Source organism: Populus nigra, chromosome 3, assembly GCF_951802175.1.
Source record: "Populus nigra chromosome 3, ddPopNigr1.1, whole genome shotgun sequence".
NCBI lineage: Eukaryota > Viridiplantae > Streptophyta > Magnoliopsida > Malpighiales > Salicaceae > Populus > Populus nigra.
Window position 1 is genome coordinate 18810258 of NC_084854.1, and position 26977 is coordinate 18837234.

Sequence of the window (26977 nt, forward strand, 5' to 3'; positions counted from 1 at the left end):
AATTATAACTTTTCGGGATTTAGCTAATACAATTGATGAGGAGAATGTTGCAAAGTTCACTTCCATTGTCAAGGAATTTGATAGTTTTTCCAAGTTGGTACATCTTACCATCATTCATTTTAAGTTGTTCAAATCCAGTACATGATTTCACGAGAGTAAGTCTAACGATGTCTGGTCCTGATATCTTGATACCATGACTGACCATGATTTGAAGAGGAGTGACTAGCTGAAGTAGGGCTTGTCATGTTGAAGAGTTTCATTCAAGGAGAGAACGAACTCTTGAAAACTAAAAGGAACATGACATTGATTCCATCTTGATTTATTCCCTCGATTAAAGACACCGTTTGATGTTGTGTTAGCTAATATATTTTATAACAGTTTTAATTAAAAACTTATTTTTTTAAACCATGATTAAAAGTACTTTTCTTAAATTGTTTTTTTTTTAAAACCTCACAATTGTAAGCTACGAGAATGCCAAACACGAACTAAAATTACTTTTGTTTTGGCGATGTCTTTGATTTCTGCCCCGTCTCCTATTAGAAAGACCACTGATCTTATATACAGAAACCAATTATTTTATCCTCGGCAAAAATCTTTCTAACCCCATATAAGCTACCAGCTCTGCCTATACAGTTCTGTTGCTGCGGCAGCTCACGATTATCTTATTATTTGTGCGTCGTTGGTATAGTTTGTAGCTACTATGGATGCCTTCGATCATCTTCGGAGTTCATTTTGCATGGCCGGCTTAATAATTAATGAGGGATTAAGAAGGCTGAATCCGAATCAAACTGATGACAAAGATAAGGTGGTGTGAATTCTGTCAAGAACACTTTAGTCACATAGAAGAATAAACTTCATTGTACCAAGTTCCTTGAGCTTATTAGACAAGTGGGTGTCTTTAAAAATTGCTGGACATGGATAATTTAATCTCTGTTGGCAGCAAAAAGACGAAAGAGGTGGGATTTTGAATGGTGGATGCTGTTACAGTATGACCAAGAACAAGAATTTGTAGCGTAGGACACCCAATAACATAATCATCCTACTCTTAAAAAATAAAGAGCCGAAGCAGAATCTCTAAAGACCAAACGAAAATAGTTGTAATCAATTATCCATTTTTAGCACTGTTGAGTGTTGACTAATACTTTTTAATATAGAAAAGGTGTTTTGGTCCTTCGGTTCCTATTTCGCTCGTCCATGTTGAAGAAGCTATTGTAATTGGCGTTGGCATTACAATGCCGGCCCGCAATAACCTTTTTTTTTTTTTGGGTGGTAGAAGACAAAGAAAACATTCAAAATGAAAGAACACAAAAGTAATCACACTCTCTCAAGTCTTAACTTCTGTATTAAATACTAAACCTGATCCTAATTCTACTCAACAGCAAATCCTAATTCTCCTTCTATGGCATCGTCATATCTTTCTTTCGCTTCAAAGCTCTCTTTTCTCCATAACAGAAACTACAAAAACGATGCCGTTGGAAGGAACTTGCTGTTTGATAACCCAAATTCGTACAAGTGGAACCGGAAATTCAGTGATTCTTGTTTTTCGAAGACGCGATGCTCCGGCGTTGGAGTAACACGCGCCGCCTCCACGACGGAGGCAGTTGTGGATAACAATCGAGTTTCGAAAGAGGATAGTAGAGTTCTAAGAGTTGGTTTGGTTTGTGGAGGTCCTTCTGCTGAGCGTGGGATTTCCCTCAACTCTGCTCGATCAGTACTTGATCACATAGAGGTACTCTTGCCTGTGCCAAGATTTGTAATTACTGGATGTGCATTGTAACTTTTTTGGTATTTTGTTGTTGTTGTTACAGGGGGATGATTTGCAAGTGAGCTGCTATTATATTGACTATGATATGAATGCATTCGCTATATCATCTGCTCAGGTTGGTTAGTTACTCAGTCAACGAAATGTTTTCACTTGAATTGAATTACAAGTAGTAACTGTGATTTCTCTCTTAGGTATATTCAAATACTCCGGCGGATTTTGATTTTAAGCTTGAAAGGTAAGGTTTTATTTATTTATTTATTTATTATTTTCCCCCTCTAATGCAGAGAAGGATGGCTAATTGTGTGTTTTGTGCAGCCTTGCCAAAGGTTTTTCGTCGTTGGATGAATTTGCAGAACATCTTGCTGCTTCTGTGGATATAGTGTTCCCTGTTATTCACGGCCGGTTTGGTGAAGATGGTGGAATTCAGGTGCATTATATATAGCATCATCCTTCATTTGCGTTATAGGATATTGTCTCGAAAGATATATTTTTGTAACGGGTGGTGGTCTTTTATTCAGGAGTTGCTGGAAAGGCATAATGTTCCATTTGTTGGCACAGGATCTCGTGAGTGTCGTAAAGCATTTGATAAGGTAAGGGAGACAGTCTATTAGTCTGTAATAAGTTATTAGGTTTGGAAGCCCCTAGAATTGAATCGAAGTTCCTATGTATTGTGCATTGAATATTTGAAACTTGTTGGTATCTCTGGAGGTATGATGAAAGGAGAACTTTATTAGTAGATTGTTGCTAGCAATTCGAAGAATCAATTTTTACTAGCATCTATGTTATTAGCTGACTGTTCCTAAGTCGACATAATTATTGATAGATGCTTGGGAAATAAATTGAGAAGGAAAATTGTCACGCCTTCATCTTTCATATACCCTTGATAACTTTCGAATGTTACTTGTGCTATAAGTACTTTCTTCTGTGAGATGAGGCTAACCATTTACCTTTAAATCATTGACAGTATGATGCCTCCTTGGAACTCAGCAAACAAGGATTCATAACTGTTCCTAGTTTTCTAGTCCAGGTATTGGTCCCAACTATTTGGTAATTTGAAGTGCTTTTGTCACGCCTGTTTGGGTCCACTTTTATTTGTTTATCTACCAATTTAGTGCTGGATATGCATTAGGTTGCAATGTATCTGGTTATGAGTGGATATACTAACATGTGCATATGGCATTTAGGGAAGTGAAATGGAGGAATGTGAATTATCCAAGTGGTTCACAAGCAATCAATTGGACCCTAACTCTGGGAAAGTTGTGGTAAGACACTTCCTCATCCTAGTTTAAGTAGTATAATAAGCACCCGTAGTGAGATGGTTCAGCATTAGGATCTCAAACTTGTCATCATATGTTTGCAGGTAAAGCCAGCTAGAGCTGGATCAAGTATTGGAGTTACAGTTGCTTATGGTGTTTCTGATTCTCTTAAAAAAGCAAATGATCTCATTTCAGAGGTAATTTAAATTTTATAACATTTCTCATTGATGCATACTTTGAAATTTACCAACTTTATGCTGAAACACCAGACCGACTTACATGGAAGGTGCTGAGATTGCTTATTCATGTTTAGGTTTTAGTTCTTTTTTCTTTTTTTTTGGCAATTTCAGGAAGATGTTAAAGCCCAAGGTTACTTTTTGGTACCATGAATACTTAGTTTGCAAAGTTAATATTCCTAAAGAATTGGGAAGAATTTTTTTTTTTTTGTACCATCTGAAGACAAGGAAAAAAATGATGAGCAAGCTGGAATGTTGTTGCATTTGGGCTACAGATGGTTCAATTGCCGTAAAATGTTTTCATTTAAAACCATGTGAGATGGTTCAACTGACTAGAAGAATGATGTGCCTTTTCATGTCTGAAAGGGGATAGATGATAAAATCCTTGTTGAAATATTTCTCAAAGGAGGGAGCGAGTTTACAGCAATTGTCCTTGATGTGGGATCTGGTTTTGATTGTCACCCTGTTGTTCTACTGCCAACTGAGGTATACTCTTTTCAGCCCTCATGAATCATTTCAATAATGGTTTAAATCTTCCAAGGTGCTTTAAGATTTTATGTATACTATTTTATTTATTCATCATATTTTTATGAGATGACCATGAATTGTGGAGAGAGTTTTTTTATTGGTTATATGCTCAAACATTTGTCTGCGGTTGTGTTAATTTTTTTCAAAAAAAGGGGCTCTTGTATAGTAGTGCCTTACAAGATTTAGAAAACTAAGCTATAAATTAGAGTAACCTGGTGAAGAACTGTGATCTAGTAATATGTCATTGATGGTGCAGGTGGAGATTCAATTTCATGGCAGTGTTGATGTGAGAGAAGAAGATGCAATTTTCAATTACCGAAGGAAGTATCTTCCAACACAACAGGTACAGCAGAAGTGTATCTGAGAATTTCTTATTGCAATTGCATTTTTCAGAAAGATTATAATATCTTTTCCCATTTCTTTTGTTTTGTAACGAATGCATCTATGGTGCATCATATGTGTCTTGAGTTGTGATGTGTAAAATTTGTAATGCCTCCTTTCATTGTTCTAGTCTCAGAAGTTCTTACTTTCTTCACAGGTAGCATATCACACTCCACCTCGTTTTCCTCTCAAAGTAATTGAAAATATTCGAGAAGGAGCATCTATTTTATTCCGTCAACTCGGTCTACGTGATTTTGCTCGGATTGATGGATGGTTTTTGCCTAATTCCATGCATGCATTATCATCTTCAGCTGGAAAATTTGGAAGGACTGAATTGGGCACAATAATATACAATGACATTAACCTGGTAAGTCAAATATATTTTTACTGGGACTACCGATATTATTTTTTATTACATCTGTGATGTTGATTTCTGATTAATATGCCAGATTAGTGGAATGGAGCAGACCAGTTTTCTTTTTCAACAAGCTTCAAAGGTACTTATTGTCAGTCTTTTGCTGCGGGCTTCTACTTGAACTTCTTATGAATGTTGTGTCCCCTTTGTTTATTACTGTAGCAAAGTTGAGTTGCATGCTTCTTGTAGGCTGGGGTCCTTCCCCATCAGGTTGCTTTTTCTTTCATGCTAGGCTTGGAATTGGCGTAGGAATATGTCAGATACTGTGGCATGCTGATTAGTAAACATTTCATGGAAACATTATCATAGCAACAGAAGTGTGGAGGATGCATGGCTCAAACTTTGGAGTCTTTGTTCTATATGGTTCATTGGTACCTAAAAGTTGACAGATTTTCACGTGTGTAATGCACACGTGAAGTGAGGCATGTTATTCTTTATATGCCACAGAAATGTTGAAATGCTCGTGAATCTAATAATTTTTTAGCTTTTTGTCACCATTCCCACTCATCTCCTCAAAAGGTTTCTCTTCTTGTTCAGGTTGGATTCTCTCATTCTAACATTCTTCGAAGTGTTATTCATCATGCTTGCTTGCGGTTCCCCAATCTTGCATCACACAACGAAGTATCAGCTCATTTGCCAAGAAGATCGAAATCCTTGCCATTTGATGACGCATTTAACAAACGGGAGGGTATTCGTAAAATTTTTGTCTTGTTTGGAGGAGACACTTCAGAGCGGCAAGTATCTCTTATGAGTGGAACAAATGTTTGGCTTAACTTGCTGGCATTTGATGAAGTAAGTTTAGGAAACATTAGCTATAAATTTGTTTAGTTTGCATAATGGTTGGCGGATGTGTTTGATGAAGTATATAACTGGATGTCTGTTATACATGGATGATGCAGTATTAATGCATCTTTTGAATACTGAGGCAATTAAGTTTATCTTCTGATTTTTGAATCTAAGCATCCAAAAGTTCTCATATGTGTGCCCTGGATCAATGCTTAGCCTTTCACCGAGTATCCTCCATTCCTGTCGTTTTACTTCTCCAAGCCAGCAATATTTGTGATTCAATAATTTGTTTGGATGTTTTTAATCGAGGTACAATATGGTTATGAATAATGTCTGATATTGGCAATTTGTTGTCTACAGCTTGATGTGACTCCTTGTTTACTTGCCCCCTCAGACGACCATTCTGATGATGGTTCCAGAGTGGTTTGGTCATTGCCGTAAGTAGAGATTTTTGTTCATGTTTCGACTCCATTATAAGCTTGCACAAATAATACATTTTCTTTTTGAAAAGTCAAATAATCCACCAGCTATTTATTTGTTTTCTATAAATCTGCACTCAGAAGCAATACTTAACATTTTTTATTGCCAGCCATGTTTTGATTTATTAGATTTTCATGTATGCTATATCATGCTCCTGGAATTTATATGCAGTTACTCTCTTGTGCTGAGACACACTACAGAGGAAGTTCTTGATGCTTGCATAGAAGCTATTGAACCAGCTCAGGCCGCGCTGACTTCTCATTTGCGCAACCAAGTGATGAATGACCTCATGGAATGTCTGAAGAAGCATAGTTGGTTTACAGGGTTTGACATAGCTGATGAACAGCCTGTTAGATATTCATTAGAGAAGTGGGTCAAGCTTGCCAAAGAAGTTCAGGCAACAGTTTTCATTGCAGGTATTTTTTTTTAACCATTGTAATATTATGATTGATGCTTGCATTAACCTTTCTTTCCACTGTTAGCATGAACATAATAGTACATGTTTGATCTATGAATGTGTGTTGTAGTTTTAAGATATCTGTTTTTTTCAAGAATATACAGTAAGAGCTTTACTTCAGATATAGCTCCTGTCACATTAGATAATATCTGAACATACTCTTTCACCCAAACAAGGAAGGTCATCAAACATGGATTTAGTTGTCTGAGTAATGGTTTGCTTCTACTGGTAAACATCATGTTTGTTAAGCCATAACTTTTCACACTTGGGAAATTTGATTGCAGAGCATGTGGGAGCGTGCTGTTCATATTCTGATATTCTTAAATGAATGCTAACACTATGTTAAGGATGAAATTTTTATTTAATCTCTTTTGTTTAACAAAACAATCAGCGATTATATTCCATATTAAATTTATCTGATGTTTTCTACAGTGCATGGAGGCATTGGTGAAGATGGTACACTTCAGTCTTTACTGGAGTCTGAAGGAGTTCCTCATACAGGTTATTGTAGTCAACACTTTTTCACCTGAAGAATTTAGTTGTCTTGGTACCAGATTGTTCATTCTTCTTTTATTTTCAAATAAAGGTCCTGGTGCGGCAGCTTCGAAGACTTGCATGGACAAAGTTGCAACATCACTCGCTCTTAGTCATGTATGTAACAAAATCACTTGTAGGGATCATCCTATGAAAACTCAGGCTATGTTTAATCTTTCCTTTCTCCATCATATATTTTTCAACATAGCATTGGTTGTGATCTCTAGTAATGAACAGCTTGCAGATTTGGGAGTTCTTACCATAAATAAAGATGTGCGCAGAAAAGAGGATTTGCTGAATATGCCTGCACTGGAGATTTGGGATGAGCTGATCTCAAAGCTTCAGTGTGAAACATTATGTGTTAAACCAGCAAGGGATGGATGCTCAACTGGGGTTGCAAGATTATGGTTGGTTCATACCCCTTGTTATTGCCAGTTGCTAATAATCTCTTTGATCTGATATCATATATCCCTAAACTTAGTTAAATATTTTGTGTGTATTTGAATTAATCATATGTTGCTTACCTTTTGTTCGAGCAGCTGCGTGGAAGACCTTGCAGTGTATATAAAAGCTTTGAAGGATTGCCTTCTCCGGATACCACCTGATAGTTTCTCAAAGGTATAGAAGCTTCTCCATAATTTTGTTTCAGGACATCAATGTCAAGTGCCAGTATCACAGATTGTTTTTAGAAATACAGATATCTTGTCTTTGAAAACATTTTAAAGTGATTATTATGCTAAAGTGCATGTTCATGTTTGATGAACTGTTGTAAATGATGTCATTTAGCACCAAATAAGAAAATCGGAAATTATTTTAGATTTCAGCTCTGTAATTACTTGTTAGGGTATCCCCTGTAATAAGAGTATGAGCTTGATGCCCATTTAACATGTGCATGGATGGTAGTTCCTGGGTGCATCTAATAACTTTATTCTGAAAGTTTTGCATCTTTTGTTTTCTTCTTTTGACAAGCATGAAAGTTTTTGTTCTTGAGACCTAAAGAAATCAACTATTATTAAATATCAAGTGAAAATTAATAGTCTGCTACTTTTTGACTTTTAAGTTGTCTAATGAACCCCCAGTAAACCCATTGTCATTTACCGAATGAATAAATGATTGTGACTTTCTAACTCATTAGTCCATACTTTGTTGGCAACAGTCCATACTCTTTAACCCAGATCTTTCTTTCTTAGCCATTATTTATAATTGAAACAATAACTGGGTTTTTATCTTACAACAGTCAAACATCCTTTTCTTTTTGTGTAATGTTCAGTCACATGGAATGATTGAGATGCCAAGCCCTCCTCCAGAGCGTTTGATCTTTGAACCATTTATTGAGACTGATGAGATTGTTGTCTCATCCAAATCTGGGGGTGAAAAAGCACAAGGCCTTGTGTGGAAAGGAAACAGTCGATGGGTAGAAATTACAGTTGGTGTTATAGGAACTCTTGGATCAATGCGCTCGCTGAGCCCTAGTGTTACTGTTAAGGAAACTGGTGATATTTTATCACTTGAAGAGAAATTTCAAGGTACATGTTTTTGCACATTGCAATTTGTTTCAATTATGTTGGCATTTGATGATATCTCTTTTGTTTTACTTGCTGCTTGCAAATCATGGTAGTTAACCAATGGTAGCATTGAAGTTGATATAGTAGTCCTGAACCTTATTGGTTATGCAGTAAAACACACGAGTAATTAGATACGATTAAAAAAAAATGGATCAAAAAGGATGATTTAGTGGCTGCAGTTGAAGTTTTCTTCATGCTTAATTTGAGGGAATTAATTCGTGAATTTTTGCATGATTTATTGGAAGAAATTCCAAATTTGTATAGATGGCATTGCTGGTATCTTGACATTGATATTACTTAACAGGTGGAACCGGCATCAATCTTACTCCTCCACCGGCATCAATTGTTAGGTTTGTTAACTGCTATATGAAATTGTCTTTTATGTTAATGCCATGATTAAGACATCCTGTACTGATAACTATTCTGAAATAATATCACCTCCAATTCCCATGATCATTCTGACCATCTTTTAGAAAATTACTATGCTGCATGAAAATATAATTAATGCATGCAATGACATTCGGAGCAAGCACTCTCTTTCTTCATCACTCTCTTATTGATCATCTTTTCGTCTTTGGATTGTAGTTTGACTAAATGAGCAATTTCTTCTCTTCTTGAATCAGTAACGAGGTGTTGGAGAGGTGCAAACAACGTATTGAATTGATTGCAAACACTCTGCAATTAGAAGGATTTTCACGAATAGATGCTTTTCTTAATGTTGATAGTGGAGAGGTATGCTCTTTCCACATTCTCCATGTGCCATTAGCTGAATCAACACAAGATAATAGTTGAGCTTGATTCTGCTCTCTGTTTTGCTTACAAAAGTTCTCTTTCGTGATATTTATCCATCACCCATATCGTTATTTGCAGGTGCTGATTATAGAGGTCAATACTGTTCCTGGAATGACTCCTTCCACTGTCCTTATTCATCAGGTAGTGTTCGATGTGTTTTGAGCATTTGGTAACCAATTGACTGTCTGTTTCTGTGACCCTACAATGAAATTTTGCATTTTATCTTAAAAAAGATATTAGCAGAATTATGTTTGAAACATCAACATAGAAATTAGATATTGAAAAACAATAATCTTCTGTGAAACACTGCAAGGAAAAGTAAAAATGAGATTATTTACTGAAACATTGATTTTAGGGATGGCTGCATCGGCATGGTTGTTTAGATGTAATATAATGAAATGTGTAATTTAATGAAAAATGTAATGTAATGCTTTGGAAAAGCATGTAATGGAAGCATTCACAAATTTTCAATCTAGTCCCTGTAATTTTTCAAAAACATTATGTCTTTATATTTCATTTTCATTTACAAGTTGGTCCTCATTTAAAAGTTTTTTGGTCATTGCACTTCAACAAAATTAAAATTTAGTCCTTAATATGAAAAATTATTTGCAATTAGGTTTCTGTATGATTGTTCTTCGTCGTATAATGGTTTGACGTAGCTTTTTATTTTTTAATATAATGAGTCATTATAATTGTAATGATCCATAACATTAAAATCTTGAAAATTATACAACCGAACGTAGGATTATAATGATCCATTACATTATATGTGTCATTACATACAATCAAGCAAGCTATATTAATTCATTTCATAAGTAACTAGTTACTTGTGTCCTAATGAGCTAGAATTTGCTGTGTTTCTCAGGCGCTAGCAGAACAACCTCCCATGTATCCTCACAAATTCTTTCGTACGTTGCTTGATTTAGCATCAGAGAGGATCATATAGAATTTAGCTGTGCTCGATTAGCTTCAAGTCTTGGAAGAACCCTGTATCATTGTATGTTGTTTGGGATGGTGCTTTGAAACTGTAAAATTAAGAAATCACATCCATGGTTCCTCCCTCTATTTGATCATGTATCGCAGCATTATATATATATATATATATAACACCAAGGAGGGGCTATTACATGCTCTTCTTCCTTCAGTTGTCACCTATATTTCTTGCCTAAAAAAGGTTTCGCAAGCATTCCCCGTATTGAAAAGAAAGAAAAGGAAGAGTTTCACTTGTATATCATCCCCTTCTCAAAAATCACTTCCATAGCCCCTATAACTCGAGCCTGTATATAGCAGGAAAGATGACTGACTTAGCCTAATTGGTTTAAAACAACCTTGACCATATGATTCAGAACAATATTAAAAAGCCAAGGAGGACAGGTAGAGTTGGCTACAGGAGTATGAGAGCATAAAAGTGCTCTCCTCCAACACAAATTAGCGATAAAAACACAAGGACATGGAACACACAAACCCAAAACAATATCTCAAGGCAAGAGTAAACGACGCCAAAGTTAATGTTGAAGGGGTGGTGATGAAATTTTCAGAAACGATGCCCAAATTGGATGAAACGACAGGTGTGGATAAAAAAAATCAAGAATACTCGAAGGGTCAAGCGGCTGGAGCTCGATTTGATCAAAGGTAGATGGGGGATGAGGAGGCGATTTGTAACTGATGTTACTATAGCTAACTTCAACAATAAATGGATTTATATTTTTAAATATAAATAAAAGCTCCTACAGAAATAATTTTATCAAACTTTTTTACTAGTTGAAATTGTTTCTTGTATCAAAATAATAAAGGTAAATTACTAAAAACCTAATCAATTAGGTTTGTTTTAGGTTTTTACCAACTGCTGTTGATGCTGTTAGTGGTGGATATTGCTGTCACCGTTGTTGCTGCTTTTTCTGCTATATATAGATGGTTACTGCTGCTATTATAGTGGCTGTTACTATTGCTATTGTTGCTGCGACTGCTTTTGATTTTGGACTCGCCAAGCTTGGTCCTCAAGGAGACAAGATGCATCCATTATCAAGAGTGATCTCAGTTTGTGCAAAAAATGGTGGAATCAATGACGCATGCAACATGCTCTACAAAATATCTCGTAGAAATTTAGATTCTTGGAACACTATGGTTTCTAGGTATTTAATTACATAATGAAAGTTTGGTGAAGATTATAAATTATTTATTATAATGCTTCAAAGGTTCTTGTTTTTGTTTTACGTGACCATTTTTTAATTGAGATAGTTTAGATGGTTAGGTATACGGTGGAGAAGAAGAAGATGAAGAAGAATTTAATTTATTTAGTTTTTTTCATCGTGCAGTTGAAAGAAGAAGATCCAACCGTGTATATAAAAAAATGTAGGATTTTTACTGGGGAAGAAGAAGATGGAGAATGACCCAATTAATCTCAAGCCTTGTATAGGCCAGTTGGGCTCAAAATGGTGGATTCTTATAGGGTCTTTGTCTAAGCTCACACCCAAAGGTGGTAGGCTCGGGGTGATCACTACCGAACTCATCTTTATTGGGTTCGAGCCTATTAAGAACATGCCCATCAATATCCATACTTACTTGAAAGCTCGGGGTTATGTAGAAAATTACATGATATGGATATATTTGATTCTTGTCAATTATCCAGTACAAACACACTTCAGAGGAATACAGACCGAATTAACATTATGATTTTGTGTTTTTCAAATACCTCTTTGTTGTAAGGAGAGGTTTTCATGGTTTTCTTTACGGAAGGGAAGAGAGGGAATAAGAATTGTGACGGTAGCTTGATGAGATTTGGGTTCTTAATAAATAAGAGTATTTTTTTTCATTTTTATTCTAGGCTAGTCTTAATTGAATGTGTAAATTGTAATAAATAAAAATATAGATATAAAGTGTTTTCAAAGTTTTCAATAATTTACCCTAGCTTATAAACACTTTTAAATTTTTTAATTATATATGTTAACTTTTTTATTTTAAGAGGAATTTATAAGTAAACTATTGCAACTTATGATCTAGTTTGACACCGAGTTAGGATCTTGTTTGACACAACTTCTCCTTATGTTTTTAAGTTATTTTCAAAAGTATTTTTAGCTTAAAAAACATTGATTTAAAACTTTTTTTTAGTGTTTTTTTGATGATTTTGATATATCAATGTTAAAAAAAATATATTTTAATATATTTTCAATTAAAAAACTATTTTAAAAAGTATTTTACACTACAATCTCAAACACCCCTAATAAAATTGTATAACAACAACAAAAATACATATATTTTTTGTGATGCTTTTCATTTAACAAAAACAGAATCTATCATCTCTTTTACAGAACAAAATCTTAAAAATCACAAAGACTAAAGATTGATCATTTATTAGTATTGAGATTAAGGGTGTGTTTAAGATAAATATGTAATGAGATGTAGTTCGGATTTTTTGGTGGGATCCACAAGTAAAGAACATGTATATTTTGTTTCTAATGAGATGTGGTTTGTGTTTTAAGTATGAAATTTTTGCAATGATTGCGATTATATCCATTATGATTATGCCATAGTACATCTATTCCATTTCTCATAAAAAAAAATTATTGTATTATTCTCTAAATTATATTGATTCTAATTATAATAGAAAAAAACAAAGAAAACAAAATTTTCTTTGCTCTATAACCGAATTACATAAAATAATGTATTGATTCTAATTGCTAAAGTTAATTTTAGTACAGAAAATGGAAGTCAAACTAATTTAACGTTCGGCTTACAACGAACCTAAAATGGAAGGAATAAAATAGTACTACTCTATAGGCTGCCAGCCTTGAAGAAAATGACCATAGCAAATCTTTATATGATACAAACCAAACACGCTTGTTGGCAGTTCTTGCAGTTTTGTTTTTTAAAATGTTTTTTATTTTTTTATAATATATAAAAATAATTTAAAAAAATAAAAAAAAATAAATTTTTTAAAAAATCAAAGTAAAAAACAAACAGAGAAAGAAGTTAATAATTAAGAGACAGGGATGTTGATCTACGTGCCTATGCATTGAAGAGAACCAGCTGGATGCAAGGAATAACTCATGATGCGTGTTCATGGGGTTTGGACATTCTCCTGCTAATTGTACAATGATTTTGAGTGTACGATGAACTGAAAACCCCACCTGGGTTCCATCCCATCATCATGGTTTGTGGTTTGAAAGATGCCATGGCCTCCAAACTAGAGGAGGTCTTTGCAAAGGACCACCATAGGTGCATGAATGATGGCGTCGTGCACTCAAATGCTCTGTTTTATGTACCAAAGGCCAATTGAGATGATGGGTCAGCACATAAAAAGAGTGCAAATTCATCTGATGGCTATTGGTCACAAAAAGAATGCTTGAGGTCCATTCATTTCCTTTCGTGGTTGCTGCTCAATATATAATTGCGTTTATATTTCGTTTGGTTGCTAGAAAATTTTTTTAAAAAAATGAATTTTTAAAAAATAAATTATTTTGATGTTTGATAATATATTAAAAATTAAATTGAAAAATAGTTTTCAGTAATTGATTATGTCATGGAAAATAAGCTGGAAAATAACTTATTAATGTTTTATTTTTTTTTAAGTTTATTAAAATAATGAGGAACAAATCTTATAAATTAAAAAATTGAATGAGAATGAAATTAAAAAAATATAAAAATTTTTAAATTATCTCAAATAAAATAAATAATAATAAAAATAATAGAAATCAAATCTAATAAAAAAAAAATTGAAAGATGAAGAAATTAAAATAATAATAATTATTATTATTTCATAAATTATTTCAAATATAATAAGTAACAATCAAAAGAATGAGGACCAAATTTGATAGATAAAAAATTTCAATTAAAAATAATAAAGGAAAAGCAAATGATAATTATAAAAATGAGAACCAAAATCAATACAAAAATCAAATTCTAAGGGATGAAATTGAAAAAAAAAATTTAAACAAAATATATATAGCAATCAAAAGTTTGAGGACTAAATTTGATATAATTAGCAAATAGTATGATATTTCTAAATTTTTCACAACTTCCAAAAAGTGTTTTTCGCCCAAAATAAAAGGAAAATACTTTTCTGGAAATCAAGTCAAATTTTTCTTTGACTGGAAAGTGTTTTCCATTGATCAACTTTACTAATGATAAACAAACACAAGAAACTTTGAAAAATGGTTTTCAGAAAATCACTTCCCGTCAAATAAATGAGGCCATAATATTGGTTCATCACACTCGTCAACTTGAATCCACCTTCATTAAATATGTACCTAATCATTTATGGAGTTTTTTTAATTAGAAAAAATATTTAGACATTGCTAACATATTTTTTAAAATAAATAAAAATAAATTATGTAGAGATTGATCCAGTATGATCTGGCCAACCTGATAATTTAAAAGATAACCTAGACAACTAAGAAAAAAAACTAGTTAGACTAAAAAACATTTCAAAATGACATCTTTTAAATTTTTTTGATATGACAACATATTAAACTGACCAGGATCAACCCATGTTAGCATATATTACCCATGATCCGGATCATGAGATAATGAGAACATTGTAGAAAGCAAATAAAAAAAACATATTGAGTGCCAATTAATCTGATGGGTTATATCGATATTATGTCATGACTCATGAGTGACATGTTAGTTGAGTTAATCTAAATTGATTTTTTTCATAGTTTTTTTATGATTTTAATTTAATTTTTTTTAATTTCATAATTTTACATTAAATCATTTTTCCTAGAGCTTTGTCATTTTTTTTGCTTCTATTTTTGTTTTGTTACTTTTGAGAGCAGGTTAGTCAAGTTAATCTGGGTCAACTTGCATTTTTTGTTTTGCAATGTTTTTTTATTTAAATTTGGTCTTTTTTGTTAAGTCCTTCTTTTGAAAGTCTAGTTTTCTTTTATCTCAATCTCATGTAATCTCATGTCGTGGGTGGCGGTTTAGTCAAGTTAACCCGAGTTGACTCAAATGTTTTTCTTTAATTTTTTTATGATTATTTTTTTTAATTTTATCATTTTACATTAAATTATTTGCCCTTGAGTTTTGTCATTTTTTCATCATTTTTTCCTGTTTGGTTATTTTGAGAACATGTTGGTATCATTAACCTGAGTTGGCTCAGTGGTTTTTTGATGTGTTTTTTTATTGAACTTTGGTTTTTTTACTAAGTTTGTCTTTTGAAATTCTTTTTTTTTTAATTCCAGTCTCATATCATGGATTGTAAGTTCATTAAGTTATCTCAAGTTGACTCAGGTTTTCTTCTTCAACGTTATATTTTTTGTTTTTATTTTTGACATTAAATTATTAAATTTTACACTTTGTAAATTTTTTACTTTTTTTACGTGGATTCTTTCAATTTCATATCTTTAATCATATCTTTAATTAATTTAATTTAGGTTATTTTTAATTATTATGGTATGAATATTATTTTTTAGGTTTCGAGAAAGTTTGGTTGCCACCTATCTACTGCTATGCTAAGGTCTGTAGTTGTCAGACTGACAAGGTGATGCGAAAGACTAGAAGTCTAGAGTCTAATCTAGAGTTTCTAATTAACCTAACCATTTATATTTGAATGACTAAATTTTTAATAATTATACTGACCCATCTAACCTAGCAGGTAAACAACTAAGAAAAAAAGAAAAAAGAAAAAAAATGAAACGCTTTCATTCCCAATGATTCGAGTTAACCCTAATTATCTGTAAATATATCTAGTAACCTAAGCTTGTTTTACAGGTAGTTTCCAAATACTATGCTAAAATCGATTGTCTAGACAATAATTGGCTTTTATTTTCATATTCTTTCGTAAACAGGCATTTTTTTTTTAATAAGTGAGCTCGTATTATTAAAGAGCTGGAAATCGGATAGCTGTGAATTATAATTTTACCAAAAAAAGAAGAAGAGAAGAGATTCAAACAAAATGAGGACATGGGATTGTTACTGGAAAAGGCTTCTCTAGATCAAGCTTACCCCAACACCAAGATTTTTTTTTTCATTAGAATTTCAGAATTAGAGCCCGACGCAGAAGCTTCCTGACGAGGCATAATGCTAAAAGCAAATGGGTTTCCCAAGCAACACCGAAGAAAGTAGATAATTTACCATCATAGGCAATTTGTCACACACACAGTAGGAAACTCTAACGTTCAGTACTCCTTTGCTTACATTTAACCAAGGAACGGACTCAGCACAGAGACCTCTCTCCATTTGAAATGAGCATTAGCGATTTGAGGGGAAAATGGATACGAGGGTTTTGGAGAATGTTCAAAAGCATTTTGAAAAGAAGAGGTTCAAAATTGTTTCCAAGTTTGCTTTTTATGTTGAAAAACATGTAAAATATTAATGCTTTTCAACTACTTTTCAACCTTAACCAAAAGCAGCAGCTTAGAGAAACGGATTCTTAATCATTTAGGTCACCAGTTTTTGTTTTGTTGGATTTTTTAGTTAACACTTTCTTCAAGAAAGCATATGTGTTCAGGTTTAACTTCTTCTAAAGATTTTTCTGTCATTTCATAAAATAGTGTATTGGTATGTGAGAGTGTGCTAGCTTAACCATGGGTACTGGAGTGCCAATATCAACTCCCAGATAGCTTGCCTCAAATTGTTTGGTCACCTTAGGAGCCATATAATTGGCCAATATTTCAATATATATATATATAGACCTCCGTATACCACCCTCTGTCTAAAGAATTATTATGCCGGGCTAGAGCTAGGTACATGGAAGAAGAAGAGATAGATTTACAGCTCGTACCCTTTGATAATTTTTGAGTTTTTATCGACTGGCAAAATAGATTCTTGATTTTATAATTATATTGAGATAGAAAGGGGAATAAGGTGCATATGACATAGGAGCAGTTTGTTGAGAAAGTGTTCGACATATTGAATATAAATAAAGATAACTAGTTAGTTCTGCTCTTGCTACTCATTTTAAGCTAAGCACCAAACAAAACCCTTCTACAAATACAAATACAATAAATTAGCTATGAAGTTTCTTAAAAGTTACAAATATAATAAATTAAGGTTGTGGTCTATCTTTATTCTTTGTCCTGACACCTTGTCTTCTAACACCTTGTCTTCAATTCACCTAATTAATTCATGGGTCAACCAAACAACTCTAATTTAATTGATATTTATATAAATCTTTTTTAAAAAACTTTGAGTTATTTCTTTAACTAAAAAAAGGTAATAAATTCATTTGACAATTTATTATATAATCAGAGAGTTAACCTCAAGCTAAAGATGAAAGAAAATGATCACGGAAAGATATAGTATTATTCTTATTTTGTTAAAAGAAATTTTCAAATCTCTCATGGACCAAGTAGCCCTTTAACTCATGTTTTTTCATAAATAATATTATTTAATATCAACATTAATTTACTTAAATAAAGCATAGTGTATTTGGCTTTTTCCTCTAATTAAAAACACTACATTCAGATTTTATTAATTTTAGTTATTCCAAAAAAACATTTTATTTTCCTACTGTAAAATTATTAGTGTTCTTCTTATAAGAAATAATAATTTTGTGAGTAGAAATAATACCACAAAAAAATAAATCATGCTGGTGGTTGGCTAATTAGTTAAAACTTAAAATTAAATTCAACATATATAGCAACAACCTACCAAATATGAACACACATTATCCTCACCAATCGATTACCCTGTATATGTGGATTCTAGTTGCAAAGTACTGTGTCCAATCTGTCAACATAATTCTTACCTTATATGTAGGACTTACATGAGGCCATAGGTTTTCTTTTGCAAGATAGTTGTTCTTCATTAGTTAAAACAACCCTCTTTTATTTGATCTCTATCAAACACCCTAGAAGAAAGAGCAAGGTGGAAAATGGACCTAATTAGTTATGGTAAATTTGTAAATGTTATCTTAAAATTAGGATTGTTTAAGAAACTTGACAAAATTATACAATTTAAAAAAGTTTTAGTGAAATAATACAGTTTATACATGTTACAATTAAAAAATACCATATTCAGAATTGTCACAATTCAGAAACGTAGAATGTAAAAGAAATTCTGAAATTAGTTTGCATAAATTATGATGAGAAGAGAGAAAAAACAAAGAAGAAGAAAAATATAGAAGCCTCGAAGATACACCGAAGCTCTAAATACAAGATCGTCAATACCATGAAAAGATCTTAAGAAGACGAATTCAATGACACTAAGGAAGGACACTAATGATGACCGTAGTGGGGCACACTTGATACCCGAACGTGGCGGGTGGTTCACTTGCCTTTGACGACAAATGTGGCCGACTCCAATCCTTGTTGCTGACCTTTTTTGGTATTATTGGATTCTTCTTGTCGAAATCTTTTTAATGGTATCGGTAGTGTTGTAATCAAAGCTTTAGTATGCCTTTAGGCTCTTTTTATTTTTTTCTCTCTCATTTTTTCTTATTGTAATTTTTAAAGAGCAATGAGAGAAAAAAGAAAATGAAAAAAAAAGACTTTAAAGGTAGACCAAAGCTTTAATTATAACAACATCAATACCATTGAAAAGCTCTTAATGATATAAATCCAACGATTCTAAGGAAAGCACCAATGGTGACTAGAATGGGTCACACTTATTGTCAAAGATAAAAAAAAAAAAAAGTCATCTGTCATCTTTGGGTGGTAAGTGTGGCCCAATTCAATCACCATTGTTGGCCTTCCTTGATGTCGTTAAAGTTATCTCATCAACATCTTTTCAATAGTGTTTGTAATTAGAACTTTGATGTGCATCTCAAGTCTTTTTTCTCTCTTTCCTCTCTTATCTCTCCTCATTGTCATTTATGCAGTCCATTTAATATTGTTTTGAAATGTCAGCTTTCCTATTAGTAATCACTTTAAATGTCATGTTTTCTAATCTTGACATGTACCAATTATTTTATTTCATAAAAAATTTGTGTTATTTTGCTAATTTTTTTAAAAGACATGCAAATAAGAAAAAAATATCCAAATTTATAAGGGTTGTTATTTTACCATGCAATACATCACATCTCTCATTAAACATCTAGTAGTTTGGACCAAACAACCCTTTTTTAATTTGGGTCTTTTATCAAACTAGCACAGTTTGATAAAAGTTTTTAAAAAATAACACATGAGAGAAAAATATTTGTAAAATAACACGCTATTGACTTAACCGCTATTGAAAAACACGGTTTTATTAATAATCGCTAATGACAATTATGGGTGTTTATAATCGTTAACCACCCGTTATTGTAAACAACCGCTAACTAACCGTTATTCATGCATCCCACATCGATACATGCTGGAGATGGTATATCATCCAATTATAATTAATGTGCTTACCTAAACGACTAATAAAATGTAACTGATAGCTCGTATCTATGTCAGACGAGATGCGTTACTTAAAGTCAAATTGTCACATTACACGGTCTAAGCAATGCATCTCAATAAGCTCAAATAATATGAGGAAGACAACTTATGTCCATAAATTCATGATCAATGTGCATATAACAGGAGCAGCTGTCACATCATCTTTTGAATAAGAATTTCACACAACCTCTTGAAACATCAACAATATAATTATTTCTCATCATTTATCAACATCAATCTATGAAAAATTATTTCTCAACATTTATAAATATAAAAAAATTTCAACATCAACCTATGCAATAATTTCCTAAAATTTATCAATATTTAAAAAATTAAACATCAACGCAAGTAATTAATTCTTATCATTTACCAACATCATCCAATGAGAAATTATTTCCTAACATTTATCAATATCCAAAATATTAAATATCAACACAAACAATTAATTCTCATTATTTACCAACATCAACACAAATAATTATTTCTTTCTCATAATTTACCAACATACCTAATTTGACTGTTGTCTTTCTAACTCGTTACAATAAAATAACAAAATGTGAGTTGGATTATGTTCAAAATATCTGCCCTCACACCATATATTAAGCAATGAAACTTATTAAATAAGGTTTTCATGAAAAATATTCTTAATCTAAATAATATAATTTATATTTTCAATAACATATATGAAATCGCTATTATGAATCGCAATTATTAAAGAACCGTTATTGGAAATAACAGTTTTAAATTGCGGTTCTTTACAGACTATATCATTTTTCCAAAACTTTATAAAATTATGTTATTTTCTATTAACTTTCTTGAAACTGTCTTAGTTTTTTTTAAAAAAATCCTTTAATATCTATGATCGATTAATTAATTAATTAAATGTGATTTGATGACTTTTAGCAATGATGTAAGTGATTGATTTGATTGTCACATTACAATCATGATTTTTAAAATAAAGTATCCCTCAAGAAAAGAAAATTTAGAAATATAACATAATTCAAAATTTATTTAGAGAAATAACATAATTTGAGTAGTTACAATTGACATTTACAACTCTAAAGTCGCATGTCTCATCTGCAACTTTAGACTTCTTTTAAAGAAACATAGTTGAGAAAATTTCTCTAGTTTGAATAGTTGCAATTGACATTTACAACTCTAAAGTCGCATGTCTCATCTGCGACTTTAGATTTCTTTTAAAGAAATGTGGTTGAGAAAATTTCTCTAGTCTCTCAAATTTCTATATAAAAAGCAACCAACTCAACGAACTTAATAATTAATAAGATAATATTAATTCAATTATAAATGAATAAAAAATCATTTTGGATAATCAACTTAATTCATGCTTTTCATTTCTTTTTAATTCAAACCCTATATAGTTGAATTGATTTTTTTGTTGAGTTGCTTGGTTTTTTAATAGAATGTTGAGAAGTTAGAGAAATTTCTTTAGCAATATTTTTTAAAAAATAAGTTGCAATTAACACATGTGACCCTAAAGTCATGGATGAGACATGTGACTTTAGATTCGTAGGGTTTCAACTTTAACTTTTCAGAGTATGCTATTTCTCCAAATAAGTTCTAATTGTGTTATTTGTTTTTATAAAAAAACCCTTCTATTGTGCTACTTTTTTTATAAAAAAAAAACTTGTAGTTCGGAACTAGAAATCGCACATTTTAAGCTAGAAGAAAAGAATAAGGGAGATTAAATACTTTCGCTAACCAGCATTACACAGAGCTTTGGAATTTGTATGGATTTCTTTCGGTAAACAATTGCCTGGAAATCGGTTTGAGTTCAATTCTTCCTGGTAGCGAAAAGTCTGAAAACTAATTTAATTGATTGAATGGAATCCTCACACAAGGCTTTGTCAACCATTGAGCTACAAGTCGAGAAAAAAAAAAGGGAGAGATAGAGAGAGAGATACATTCTATAAGTATTACAACCCAACACAATTTGTTGAAGTTGTGATTCCACCATCCACAACAAGATTATGACCACTGACATACTTTGATTCATCGCTAGCTAGATAAAGAGCAGCTTCAGCTATATCTCTAGCCCTTAGAGTTGGACCTTTTAGGTTAGCCAGCCCTCTAACAAAGTCCTCCATCTTCTCCACTTCCTTTTCACTAGGCAATCCAAAATTCAAGGAATCTTCCTCTTCGCCACTACTTCTCCAGGCATTAACAAGCATAGATGTGGCCACCCCAAATGGAGAAATGCAATTAACTCGAATTCCATACTGGCCAAGCTCACAAGCTGTGTTTTTTGTGAGTCCAACAATGGCATGCTTTGAAGCTGTGTAGGCATGAGGACCAAGCCCTCCCATGACACCAGCCACACTAGCTGTGGAAATAATACACCCACCTCCTCTAGGAATCATCACTCGTGCTGCGTGCTTAATTCCTAGTGCCATTCCTCTAACATTCACATGCATGACACGGTCAAATTCGTCTACATCAAAATCAACAATGCTCTTGTTCTTTGATTGATTTCCAAGCACCCCAGCATTGTTGAAAAGAATATCTAACTTACCATATTGAGAAATCGTGGAGTTTATCAGGTTCTCAATGTCTTTTTCTAAGCTAACATCACAATGAACAAAGGAAACTGAAGGGGCTAATGAGTTTACGAGCGAAGTTCCAAGAGCATCCTCAACATCAGCAATGACTACTTTGGCACCTTGTCTTGCAAAAAGTCTTACTGTGGCTTCTCCAATTCCTCGCGCACCGCCTGTGACTATTGCAACTCTTCCCTCCAATCTACACAAAAGCACCGAACAATTTGAACAAAGACCTTTGATGTTTTAGACTTTCAACCTAGGTAGGTACTAATTAATTCCCTTCCTTACGGTTACTAGCTAGTATAAAGAAAAGCTAGAGAACGTATATACGGAAACACAAATTAAGAAATTAAGGTAAAGGGGCAAATACCTTCCAGGAGAGCGAGTGCTGTTTTCTGTCGACTTTTCCCTTCCCATGACATGAATGCTTTGAAGGGTTTTCTCTTGCATCACTTGACCAGGCATGATTTATCACAGTAGACAAACTGTATGTGAGAGGGAAAGAGAGATGGAGAGAGAGAGAGAGATTGTTGTTGGTAAGGATAACAATACGGTGGAGGGTTATATAGAGGCGACGGATGCAATAAGGTTTTGGGGTTTAAGGCTTTTGCTCTTTTGTTTGGAACTTTTTCCCCAAGTAAGAGTTTTTTTTTTTTTTTTTCTAAATAGTGTGTTTTAAAACTTAATTTCTTAAATAGGACATAGTTCCGTGTAGTATGTCATGTCAGAATTTAACTTTTTAAGTTCTTGGAAGAAAAAAAAAAGCACCATGCTTTCAATGTCTCTGGATCTCCCATCGTCCCAAAGATCAAAACATTTTTTTTAATTTTAAAAAGTTTTTAGATGAACTCGTGCGTGTGTGTTAGTTGAGATTTTAAAAAAAATAAAAACAAATTTAAAAATATCACATTCTCTACGTCAAGTGTATACATTTAAGAGATTAAAGATTAAAAAAATAAGAAATAAGAAATATTTAAAATAAAAACTAGTTTTCATAATAATATTAATCACATAAAAAAGATAATGACATGAATATATATCGTTTTTCCAACATGGCAAAGCACCCTATTTTAATAATCAAGGCAAAAAAATTTATTTTGAGAATAAAATTTGAGAATACTAAAAAAAAAAAAACAAAAAACCCTCCACTCACTTGGCCCACAAGTACATGATACCATACCATATGATCCCACGGAATAAACTGCCTAAAAAACATGTTTTCAAAACACGTAATTGACCAAACTATTCTCAGAAGTTTCAAAGATTCGTCCCGCTAGCTGGCATGACGCTACAATAGTCAACACTGGTTGTTAAATTGTGACCTATGGCATGCTGACAACTGTCTGGCCTTGTGGATTTTGCCCTTATTTTCAACCATTGAGACCAGTGCAGTCGTTTCAAACTTAGTTTTATACAAAAAAAACCCTTAACATTTGAAACTTCAATTCAATTACCATCTAAAATAAAGCGCTGATTTCTTTTGAAGGTTTTTTCTTATATTAAAGAAAAGACTCGAATTTAAAAATAATAAAAAAGGAGATATAATTGGCTCTGCAGAAGCATCCATGAATGCTACGTCGTTCTACGTACTGGAATTAATAGACTTGCTTCAGCCAGCAAACTACCAGGAAATGAGAGGCAATATATATTTATCTAGGTGCTGGTGTGGGTTGGGTACGTGTGCCAGTCTTGAACTAGCCAGAAATTAAGATCTTTTGCACCTAAAAAGGATTTTCCTCTCATTTCATATTCCACTACCCAACCCCACTCCCACCCCTAAAAGAAAAAAAAACAATCAACAATATTTTGCTTTGTTTTTTTTTTTTTTTAAAAAAAAAAACCAAGCATATTTTTAGAATCAACAAAAAATAAATTTTTCCTTCTGATTTGATTGAAGAAAAAAGCCATCCAAGAAAACCTAAAATCTTGATTCCATATAGTATATGATATATAAAAACCTTATATTATATATATAAATGCACAAGAACCACAATCTCTGGCTTTGTTCTTTTCTGGAGATATTGTACAGTCTGGACCTTAGGGGCTTTAATTAATACATGTTTAATAGATTTGATTCCATGTGCGTTCCACAAAATATGGGTTCGTTTCTGTGTAGAATATTTCCCTTAATTTCTCGGTTCATGGAGTACATAATCGCATTATATATATATATTAGCAAAAAATAAATATTCGCAAAAAATCCCCCGTTCAATAAATAATTCTTGTTTATATATATATATATAAACAAGAATTATATATTGAACGGGGGATTTTTTGCTAGTAATTCATATATATATAGGACGATGCATAACATACGTATCTGTATCATTTGGTTTAAGAGGATTCGAGATCTCATCCCACGTAGACTAGCTAGTTGGATCCTCTTTCTGTCCTGTTTTCAGTATTGACTTACTAAATGGTTAAAACATAAGTATTTTATAAATTAATTTCTCTAGTTTTTCAAAGACAAATTAAATGGTTTCTCTAGTTTCAGTTTCTATTTTTAAAAGCTATTTCTAATTTAATCTTTTTTTTTCATTTTATGTTATTTTATAATTTATTTGGTACCTTTTTTTGGTTTTAATTAAGAAATAGAAAAGGGGGGGGGGGAAGAAGTAGATAATATAGAAAAGTTGATGAGAAGAAACAATATTGTTTTTTTAAACAAAGTAATATTAAATTAGAATGGTCAACCTAATTAAGAGAGTAATTAATTAATTTTTGAAACTGAAAATTATCTAATTTATTTTATAAAATTAGGAGGATATATTGATGCATAGTTTTATGACTCCTTTTATTTTGTAATGGTCATAGTCTGTTCTTGGGTTTTTTTTTTTTTTTTTTTTTTTGTCGATTGGAAGTGCCAGAATTGTGGAGTCAATATTAGGCCGGCTGCTGGTGTGATGTCCACACAAAAACATAATGAGCCAAAGTTACAGTTTCTAAAACCGGAGAAGATGTCTAGTGATGAATGCAGCTATATTTCAAGTTTTCTACATATTTAATTAATTGCCTTGATTTTCCTACTATTGAAAGGGCCAGAATTTTGGCGTCAAGTGGTTTAAGACTAAATTTGTGTAGTTTCAAGGTGTAGTCTTTGTCCTTTAATAAATAAATAAAAATAAAGCATTGTTTGTTTTAGTGTTTAAAAGATATTTTTAAATTTTTATGAATTTTTAATATTTTAATGCATTTATGTTAAAAATAAATTTTAAAAAATAAAAAAAATATATTATTAATTTTAATATATTTTTAAATAAAAAATATTTTAAAAAACAATTATTACTGTAATTTCAAACACTGTTCAAGTGGGATTTGCTACCTAACACTCCATTATTTTCTTATATCTTTTTTTTTTTCAAAGTTATTAGCTAGGGTTGTTTATTTAAACGAGAATCACGCCAAATCCTCATAAAAGATTGCATGCTTGAGCAAGCCAATCTGGCAACCAGGAAAGAGTAGATTTTGCAGATTTTTAAAAAACTGACCATGTGTAGCACGACCATGCAAAATATTACGTTAAAACAATTCCAATAAAAAGGGTCAAAACCAAATAAACAATAATTAAGTGCAATTATCGATACGTTGGTTCTTCTGCATATATATATATATATATATATATATATGTTTCCACTAGCTCCATGGCATTAAAAAACTTGTGTGAAGTAGCCAGCCTCTCTCTTTTATTCTAATTAATTACATGTTGCAATAAATAACACAGATTAAGAACTCTATATGAAGCCAAGGAGTGAAAAATAATCTTGAGCAGAGCTCCTATAGACAATGGTCACCTAATTGATGATCTTTGCTTGATTATGTTGTTAAGGATCTTATAAGTTGCTTGATTATGTTGTGAAGTTGTTGCTCAATGAAGTTTGAGCAATAATTCGAACAAGACAAGACGTCGATATTGCCATAGATCAGCTGGTGTTGTTCAAGGAGAAATTTTATGGTGGAGTGGAGTCCATTTGTTATAGGGCTAGCCATGTCAAAAAAAATATTATTACACTATAAATTAAACAACTAGGACTAGTGATCTTACTGTAGACAGTTGTTGTTAGATTGTTTATCCACTTAACTTATTTCATTGTTCATAGTTTTTTTTATATCCTTCAATTTTTTACAGTAATTGAAATTTATTTTCTTACTATTTCATCCTTAATTGTTATATTGACATGGATTTACATATTGAGAAAGGTTTTACTTTGCATGCTCTAATGTATGTGATGTATCATAAAATATTCAAATATTAAATTAAAAATCAATATAGCAAAATATAATTTTAAGTTACCGTTAAAAAAATTTTTTTGAAAAAAAAAAGCAAAATTAACATAAAAAAGCTGCATTTTCCTTTTATAGAGTTCAAAAGTTGTGGAAAACTTCAATTTTGCCCTTGAAATTTTTGACTTTTGAATATTTAGCCACATTGCTTTACAAGTTTGTATTTTGGTCCTCCTTACATTTCACTCCGTAGATTTTAAGAGATGAAAGAAAAATCATTAAAAAAAAATGAAATATATTGGTCACTAAAAAGATTAATCTTAATAATAATGAGTTCATCTTAGATAATAGAGTTTGATAAAAAAAAAAAAGGTTTTGTGCCTTTTTCAGGGCTAAAAAAAAGCAGATTAAGGCTCACAAAGCTTTTTTTTATATATAATGTTTGACTTCTAATTTTTAAAGTGATTTGGTATTATTTTGAGGTTGAAAATAGAATTATTAAGGTTTTTAGAATGTTTAAAGGTTTCTTGGGTGAAAAAAAATTAAAAATTAAATTTTTTTATGTTTAAAAACTTAGACCTTTTTTTTTATGGTCACCAGAAAATCTAGTAATAAAGGATATAATTTTTATCTTGACAGATAACATGTCATTTTCTTTTTATTTTTAAAGAGAGAGAGAGAAAAAATTGGTGTACATGTCTG

The 26977-nt window shown here is 32.0% G+C and overlaps 2 protein-coding genes across 2 annotated transcripts; one reads left to right on the forward strand and one right to left on the reverse strand.

Moving 5' to 3' along the window:
- Window positions 1–1190: 1190 nt before the first annotated feature.
- On the forward strand, window positions 1191–10339 carry LOC133688045 (uncharacterized). Its single transcript, XM_062107428.1, has 24 exons — window positions 1191–1729; window positions 1809–1880; window positions 1957–2000; window positions 2081–2192; window positions 2284–2355; window positions 2730–2792; window positions 2950–3027; window positions 3126–3218; window positions 3624–3743; window positions 4042–4128; window positions 4324–4533; window positions 4616–4663; window positions 5119–5373; window positions 5728–5804; window positions 6019–6263; window positions 6737–6805; window positions 6891–6955; window positions 7076–7245; window positions 7378–7456; window positions 8109–8364; window positions 8708–8753; window positions 9027–9135; window positions 9274–9336; window positions 10061–10339. Exons 1-24 carry the CDS (start codon window positions 1400–1402, stop codon window positions 10139–10141), a joined length of 2844 nt encoding a protein of 947 aa, XP_061963412.1. The 5' UTR covers window positions 1191–1399; the 3' UTR covers window positions 10142–10339.
- A 10963-nt stretch (window positions 10340–21302) lies between these two features.
- On the reverse strand, window positions 21303–22673 carry LOC133690229 (short-chain dehydrogenase reductase 2a-like). Its single transcript, XM_062110457.1, has 2 exons — window positions 22425–22673; window positions 21303–22253 (listed from the first exon to the last, which is right to left on the reverse strand). The coding sequence occupies exons 1-2, from the start codon at window positions 22517–22519 to the stop codon at window positions 21431–21433; spliced, it is 918 nt and encodes a 305-aa protein (XP_061966441.1). The 5' UTR covers window positions 22520–22673; the 3' UTR covers window positions 21303–21430.
- Between the last annotated feature and the right edge of the window lie 4304 nt (window positions 22674–26977).